A 9,151-nucleotide genomic window follows, 5' to 3' on the forward strand; every position below is an offset into this window, starting at 1 on the left:
TTTTTTTACTTTTATCATCCCATAGGCGTTGATGACCAGAGGGTTTTACGCCTTTAAGCAAAAATCAACAACAACAACAACAACAAAAAGTACCAATTATATCAAAAAATTTTTCTTATATATAACATCGCAGCTAACAATGCCATTAAATTGTTGCAGTCCATTCTGCCTTTAGAAAAATAAATCTAACTTCATCAACCTTATACACTATTGTAATTATTCTATTTTTATTTTTTTAGATGAATGATCCTCCTACAGCCTTTGAAGAAGGCATTCCTGAGTTTGTGATAGAAAAGAAACCTGAAGAAGTATCATCTAACAGGAGAAAAAATTCAAAGCCAAGGAAAATTGAAAGAGAACTATCTCAAAATGACTCTTATGTACCATCTGAAAGTAATGAAATTCCAATGAAACATGAGATTGAAAAAACCTCTTCGGAACCAGTTTACTCTTGCCTTTTATGTCATGACAAATTCAGAGAAGCTGATCATTTGAGCCAACATCTTTCGGATTGCCATGGTTATGATGGACCTTTAGACTTCAGTACGTATCGTGACGAAACTGGTGAAGATTATGCTGAGAGTATGATGGAATTAGAAACAGTGTTTTGTTGTGAGATCTGTATTAGAGAATTTAATGATAGAGGTAGCTTATGGCTGCACATGTTATATTCTCATCGTGATGAAGCTTCTAAAGCATGTGGTGTCTGTTTAAAAATATGTGATGATACTGAAAGTTTGACTCAACATGTTGAATCAGCTCATCCAAGAAGTAAAACTGATCAGAGGCGATATAGTTGCCAAGTCTGTGCTAGGCAGCATGATTCCCGTAAAAAGCTAGTTACTCATGCTAAAATTCACAACTTAGTAGATGCTGAAGGAAATCTAGTGGATCCTGAATCAGTTGTTATTCTAAATAGTGATTTTTATCCTGATGGTTTTTCTGGTCCACCACTTGATGACAGTTACATGCATAGTTGTGAGATATGTTTCAAAGTCTTTGAAAATGATACTAAGTTATTGAAACACAAAAGAAGTGCACATCGGGACTCCATGGGTTCCTTGAATTCATTAAATTCTGGGGCATATCATTTTTATTTTGCATGTGAGATTTGTGGGCTCTCTCATTTATCACGTTCGGAAAGGTGGCGCCATATGGCTTCAACACATGCTGGTGATGTGAGTGTTACATGTGAGGTTCCTGAATGTGGAAAGGTTTTCCCGACTAGTTCCATTAAAAAGGAACATGCAGCACATCATGCTTCCCAAGGACAGTATCCAAATACATGTGAAGTTTGTGGGAAAATGTGGAAAACAAGGGTGGAATATTGGAAGCATATGATGGGTGTTCATCCTGATTGCTTACCATTTATATGTGGAGTATGTCTTAAAGTGTTTTGTAACTTATCTAATTTGGTAGGTCATGTTCGAGAAAAACATTGGCCATTACTGGGAGGAGACTTTTGTTGTGATATTTGTGGTAGGCCATATTCTAAAGTGTCTAAAATGACTAGGCACAGGAAAGTTCATTATGTACCTGATAATCCACCTGAACTTCAAGCTCTTCTCGAAAATCCCAAGGTTGAAAGTGAACCTCATTTCCTTCAGCAAACTTCCACATTGGCCTGTGATTTATGTGATGGTAATACTTTTGAGTATGCCAATGTGGAGGAACTTGGGAAACATAGACAAGAAACACACAATGTAATGCCATGTGATTTATGTACCAAGTATTATGGAAGAACATCACATTTATGGAAACATGTTAATAAAATTCACAAAGGTCACCCTGATGTTACATGTCCTACTTGCCAGCGTACTTCTGCATCAAAATCCCATTTAGCTACCCATATTGCTAAGCATCATCGTAGTGAAGACTTGATTAGTTCCAAGGGTGAAAAAGAAAGTAATGGTGTACATACTTGTGAAAAATGCTCAAAAGTGTTTAGAAAAGAAACATTAGTCAGAAAACATGCTAAGCATTGTAAAGGCCCCAGACCGACTCCTATTCCTCTACCAGCACCAGTTGATGGAGTGTACAAATGTGAAAGGTGTGATAAATCTTTTAGTCTTAGTAATTTGCTTTATAAACACATGAAGAGTTCACATGTGACATTTACTTGTGAACTTTGTGAAATCAAGTGCAATACAAAAACAGAGCTATATCAACATATTTGTGCTGAACATGCTGACCACCCTGATGTCAAGTGTGGTGTTGCTGGTTGTGACAAAATTTTGAGGTGTAAAGCAGATCTTGAGAAGCATCAAAAAGGACATCGTTTGAGTTTTCATCTACATTATTGTATATTCTGTGCTGAATTAGTTACCAGTAAATATAAGATGCGAAGGCATTTGAAGGCAATCCACGCTAATGAAAGTAAGTATTTATGTGCTATTTGTCTGAAAGCACTGCCTGGTTACAAAGAACTTCAAGCTCATGTCCAGGCAACTCATCAAGTTGCATTGCAGCGAGCTTTTGCTTGTCATGTCTGTGGTAAACCTTGTACAAATAAATCCAAACTAATGGAGCATATTAAGTACCATGGATCCAATTTCCTTCCCTGTAAAATTTGTTTAAAAATATTTTCATCCAAAGAAGAACTTGATGCTCACATTGATAATCATCCAAGTGATAGTGGAGATGAAGAAGACCAGGTAGAAGATGTGGAATTGGATACAAATAGTATAATGGATATTATCGGGGCTCCAAAAACTAATGTAAATGTAAAAGTCGAGGAGAAGGAAAATGAAAAACGAAAAGCAAAGACAGAAAGTGAACATGCCAAACCAAAAAAGAAAACTAAACTCGAAATACTTTGTAATATTTGTTCAGATATTTTCACTTCCAATGTAGATTTAAGGAAACATATGAGAGATGCTCATAAAAATAAAAAAACTGATGACACTTCAGAAAACTCAACTGCATGGGAAAGTAATGCTTCTGGTCGTACAAATAATGAAAATAAAACTGAATGGGAAACAACTACTAATTCAGATAGAAGTTTCATGCATCAACTTGGTCTCATGCCTGAAGCTGAAAAATCTAAATTAAAAACTGTTAGGAAGGTTTATACAGATGATTTTACACCCAGTGAATGTGAACTGTGTGGCAAAGTTTGGCCGGCAAAACGCCATCTTTGGCAACACTTGATCAGATTTCATAAGTCAGAAGCAGGTAGGACTTGTGGTGTCTGTTTGAAACTGTGTCCAGATTTTCCTTGTTTGAGTGCTCATTTGGCCATAGAACATCCTAATAACTTTGATGGTGAAGCAACTAACGTGTCCTGTCGTGTATGTGGTAAATATCATGGTGCTAGATCAAAGTTATTAAGTCATGCTAGTATACATGTTGGGCATGAAGAAAGAGCTACAGATGATGTACATCATTGTCTTATTTGTAAAGATACTTTTGTCGACTTTTCCCAATTTTGTGATCATATTAGAAAAGATCATAAAATTGATGAAGGTAGAAGTGAATATTCTATGAATGAACCTGAGCCTGCTGTAGATAAAGATACAGAGTCAAACTCTGTAAATGGTAGTGAACATTCAAAATTACCTTTTCATTCATGTGAAGTTTGTTCTTTAGTTTTTGCAAGTGAAATTGGATTAACAAATCATAGAAGAATCCATGAACATTCTGATCATTTCAAGTGTGGACAGTGCGGTGAAGTTTTTGTATCTGCTGAAAATCTCTGTACCCACAAACTGCAAAAACACAAAGGTACTGAGTTTGTTTGTGCCGATTGTAAATCAAATTTTTCTACCTATAACCAACTAACTGAACATAATAAGCAGTGTAAAATGAAACTCAAAAATATGGGTGATAACAATTCTGATGACGATGATCTTATCCTGGATGATGATATAGAAGAATTAGAAACATCATATGGTGCTAATGACACTCATATGTCCTCAGAATCTGATGTTGAAAAGTCAGAAGTTTTAGATGAAACTGATGATAAATCAGAAGTATTAAATGAAAATGATATGGAGTCAGAGGAATCTACTAGTGATGAAGAAGAAGAAGAAAAATCAAACATGTCTGATACTTCATCACATAAAGAACCCAAAGCTGTCGAAGCCTTCTTAGGTGGAACTAATGTTGAAGTAGTTCAAATTGATCTTTCTGACGATAACTCGAATTCAAAAGCAAATGAAAACTAACAAGACTGGCTGTAAATTTAACTGCTTAATTTTTAAAGACACTAGATTAGAAAACATTCCAAAGTAAACTATCCATGTAGTCCAAGGGTCCACACTTAACTTTTTTAAATTTTAGATATCTAATTCACTCTGACTAACGCTACTTTTCTCTCCCTGATCCCTGTATTTATGTATGTATTTGCATGTTCATATGATAATTTATATACACTCACATTCTTATACACCTACATGTGTGTATATGTTAAAACATACAAATATATACATATTTTTTCATGAGTTTCCATATTTAAAAATTACATAGAGTAGAAAAGAATTTTATTGTTGTAATATTTAGTTTGTTTTTTATGTAAATAAATGTTTTTTTTATATATATAGATATATATGCAAAATAGATTTATATAATTAAAATGCCTTAAACTGATATAAATTTGAGATTATATCTTACCATTGATGTAGATAAAATTTTAATTACATTAATATAAAATATAATTAATAAATTGTGAAATAATTTCACATTCAGCATTTTATTTTTATTCATGTTTGATCAACCTAGGAAATTATGATAAAGAATTTTCATGTACTGTGTAATCTGAGTTATATGAACTAGTTGGTTGTCTATGGGATGATATTGAATCAAAAACTGTGTTCAGGAAAACTACAAACTCTTTACATACATTCATCTATATGCAGCTAACTTGATACAGTGAAGTCTCAGTTATACGAATATGAGGGGGAACCAAAAATTCTTCGTGTAAGTGATTACGCAATGCATATTATGTATTTATATTTTTGAGAATTTTTTTCTCGTAATTAGTAGGTACATATACGTATGTTGTATGCAGTTGAAAGAAAAACAAAGTAAAGTGAAAAAAAAAATTATTTATTGTATAAAAATTTAATTTATCTTTAACCCGTATTTTTTTATTTTTGACAAAAAAATTGTTATGTTAGTTTGTTTCATGTTGCTTTTGGCTGAATACATCATTCTTTTGCATTCTGTTAAGGTGTTAAATTCCTTCTCGCTAATTTCAAATCCATCAAGAGCTTCTGCAAAAATGGAAGAGGCAAAGGATCTTCGTCATCTGAATCGGAATCGTCCGAGCTTATTATTATACCTTAGGGAGTAGAATATAAACTTAAAGAGTCATTGGCACCGGATATTATTCGCGGAAAAAAGTTGTTTACTGTTTCGTTTTTCACGGTATTTTTCATCCTTTGTCTTGCCACGGAAGAGAAAAAATTCATAGAACTGAATAAAATTTACTAATATGTACATAAACCAGGTCCAAACTTTCCTTTGTATAACTGAATGTTTCGTATTAATTGATAATTACATACACATAATTCAGGGTTTTTTTGCAGGGGAATGAGAAATTTTTCGCATAACTGAATGTTTCATATAAGTTAGACTTCACTGTGTATGCATAAGATTGCTTGAAAAGAATTAGTATCAAAAGAATTTTCTTTTAGGAATTCAACCCGTAGCTCAAAAAAAGGAAAAACATTTTCTTTTTAATTCAAAATTTACCATGTCTTCTTATGAAATAATTTACGAGTTGGCTTTTCTGAAATGATGTTCAACTTCTTGAATCTAATTTTGATCCATTACTTGTGGGAGAGGTGGACAGTTTGGTTGAAATGTCACCACCATCACTATTTCACTCATATCTGGGTGGGTAGTTATTTGTAAAGAGAATGATTTTTTGTGGTGCCAGTTTAAGCTGTGTCGGTACTTTTTCTTTTTATTTCCTATCTGGCTATTTTTGATGTATGTGGGATTATCTCTTAGGTAACCAACCTATTCTAACCAGAGTGGACTGCCAAGAAATAACAGTCAACTTGACGAGGCTGAAATCTAACCTGCCACAGCCAAACAATGCAAAATCGAAGTTGTTTCGATGAGGCCTCAGCTATTTCATCAACACTGCATTAAGGCTGAACTTCACCACCTTATAACAATATTTGTTAAAAACAGTTTGGGCTGAATTCATGTAAAATTCACTTTTCTTGTTTCTTTGAAAATGGCTAAATGAAACTAATTATTTTTTTTATTAAATGATTTATTTTTAGGAACAAAGATATCAAACCTACTAATTTAATTCAAGAAGTTTGATGATAAAATTTATATATATTTTTTTAGCTAGTTTGTACTGAATTCAGAGTCGTAACCAAGTATTTATTACTTTCTTAGATGTGTTAATTTGTTTATGAGCACCCATTTTGTGCAGCCTATTTACTTTTTAGAGGTTTGTGTTGAACTTTGTTCTCCTTGTTTTTTTTTAACTTTTTCAAACTTAAACCATGTTTAAGAGCATGTACACAGATGTTTTGTCCAGCATATAGGCTTCTTTGTAATAGTAAAAGAACAGGGAAAATTAAAGTTTTTAAAAACAAAACTTTTAAAATTGAAAATGTTAAATACTCACAATGGATTAATAGTTGACCATATTAGTGACAAATACTCACGCATTTCTTTTCCGGGATATAGTGTTTATAGTCTACTACTTCCCTTGAAAGTTGCAAATCTAAGTTTTTTTTTAGGATGTTGGACATTAAATAGTTAAAAACTATTTGTTTTGTTTTTTTACCGCAACCCTGACCATCTTTATATTTTAAGTTTTTTTAAATTTCCTTATCAGTCTTTTAATATTGTGAATTTTCTAAAACTAGGTATTTTCAATAAAAAATTTATCTGAAGGAACTCTTATGAAAATGAAAAACATCCTGAGAAAAATCTTTTACTCTGTTGTACTAAATGGTTCCGTTTTCATCTCTGATGAGACTATTGGGTTTTGTTTTTTTCTTCTTTTTTTTTAGAAATTTTTAAACACAGCTAAAATTGTTAGCCCTCAGATATTCAATCTGAAATATGTCAGAAGGGACACCTTAAAAATTCATTATTTTCATAAAAAATTATTTTGTTTTTTTCATGAAGAATGGTAAAATAATGACTTCAATAAAACCTTTTAAACTAAAAACAGGATTTTTTTTTACATGTTGATAATATCCACTGTCAAATTCAAAGTTCCTTTGTCTATTGTGTACATTTACGCAAATCAAGACAGCCCTAGTGGTTACTTACATTGTGGGTTAAAACATCATTATTTATTTTCCGATGTTTGGCCCCACCTTTTAGAGCTACATCAGGGCTAAAAAGATACAAAAACAACTAAGAACATTTTGAAATAATAAGATACAAAAAGGTAAATTAAGGTAGGATTAAAATTAAGTAAAACTAAGTGAACAGAAAATTATATATTCTTTTCACTTATATATAAAAGAAAAGTAGAAATAAAATAGTATTATTATAAAACAAATAATGATAATAATAAAAAAAAATATGTAAACTATAAGGTTAAAATTAACAGGAGACACAAGAACAGAAAAGTAGAGAGTATGAGAAAACAAAATTTGACACACTAAGACAAAAAATAAAGTAGCAAGTTGAGATTAAGTAAAGGTCAAGAAAGGATTCATAAAAATAAAATTATTATACTTGTTTATTTTTCATGTTTTTGTGTGTCACGTTTTGTATCATATTTATTTTTCTGTTCTTGCGTCTCCTGTACATTTTTAACCTTATAGTTAATTTTTTATATTATTATCATTGTTTATTTTATATTAATACTATTTTATTTTCTTGGTATATTATTTTCTTTTCACTTGTTCATACATAATTTTAACCCTACCTTAATTTACATTTTTGAATCTCATTATCTTACAATTTCAAAATGTCCTTAGTTGTTTTTGTATCTTTTTTAGCCCTGATGAAGCTCTACAAAGTGGGGCCAAACATTGGAAAATAAATGGTTTTCAACTATTTTGTTCTCTTTTGAATGCAATCCTGACCATCTTCATAATTTGAAATTAAACAGTAAATTATTTATATACATAGTTGAAAATTTTTTTTGTTCTTGCCCACTGCTCTGAATATCAAATTTCATAAAGTCAATCATCTATAATTTAATCCTTGTATTGTACTGTAATAAATAGTTAAAATTATCACCAAGGCTGTAGTAAATTTTTAGTTAATAATTACAAATATAGTGAAAGCGGTTAGAACAGATACTAGATTTTTTTTGTGTCCTAAAATAATAAGCCTACCATATACATGGACTAAATATCTTTGTATGGTGGGTGGTTAATGTGATCTCTAAGAAGGCCTCAATAATGTGCCCCTACATGTTTAGGAAACTGTTATGCTAGCAGAGGGTGCCAGTCTCCTGCTGTAGTCGGTTAAGAGTTTGAGGGTGTAAGCAAAGGATGGTGAAGAAACAACTGAAAAAAATATTTTTTGATTAAGTAGAGATATTTAGGAAAGAGCCTTGGAGAAGGAAATCAGGAACCTGACGACTTTCTTTACAATCCCACAACAGACATATATATGGATTAGAGATAAAATGAACATGCAGAAACATATTGCAACCAGAGTATTACCATTCATACGAGAAGGGATGTTATATAGTTAAACAGTGTTGGAGAATATTTTGCTGTTAAAATTAGTGTTTAATAAATGTAGGTTGAAGGGCCTCTATGAGTAAATGAAACAAAAGACAGTTAATAAAAAGAAATAACAGATTAAGACAATAAAATTAATCAATAGATTAAATAAATAATATAATGTGAGGATTAGATAAAAGGATGATGCTGATTGACACTATGTACATATGAATTGCTGCTCTTATTCCTTTTACTAGAGCAGAGATCTATTATAAGAAAAGATTGTGGAGAAATATAAGTCTATAATATGAACTCTGGGACTGTTACGATATGAAGGAATTGATGGAGATGCGCCTTCCACGTTGTCTTCACGGAATCTTCTGAATTATAGAAATTGAACTTTGAAAGAGATGCTCTGTGTGCCGGGCTGACATATGCAGGCCTCAGGATGCTTTTATGATGTCAACAGATAAAGTTTAGGTACAATAATACAAATAAAATTATTCTAAAAAAAATTAAATTTTTAGAGGAAAGAAACGAACAAA

The 9,151-nt window shown here is 31.7% G+C and overlaps 1 protein-coding gene across 3 annotated transcripts in view; it reads left to right on the forward strand.

Annotated features, from left to right (window-relative positions):
- The window catches only part of LOC106692785 (zinc finger protein 91), an 11,322-nt gene extending 6,883 nt beyond the window's left edge, over positions 1-4,439 (forward strand). For all 3 annotated transcript variants that reach the window (XM_014438964.3, XM_014438955.3, XM_014438973.2), the window contains one exon: positions 240-4,439. In XM_014438964.3, the coding sequence (XP_014294450.1) occupies positions 240-4,166 (3,927 nt within the window). In that variant the 3' untranslated portion in view covers positions 4,167-4,439. The remainder of the gene's footprint in view (positions 1-239) is intronic.
- Positions 4,440-9,151: the final 4,712 nt, after the last annotated feature.

Source organism: Halyomorpha halys, unplaced genomic scaffold, assembly GCF_000696795.3.
Source record: "Halyomorpha halys isolate HHAL.00 unplaced genomic scaffold, Hhal_1.1 Scaffold6.1, whole genome shotgun sequence".
NCBI lineage: Eukaryota > Metazoa > Arthropoda > Insecta > Hemiptera > Pentatomidae > Halyomorpha > Halyomorpha halys.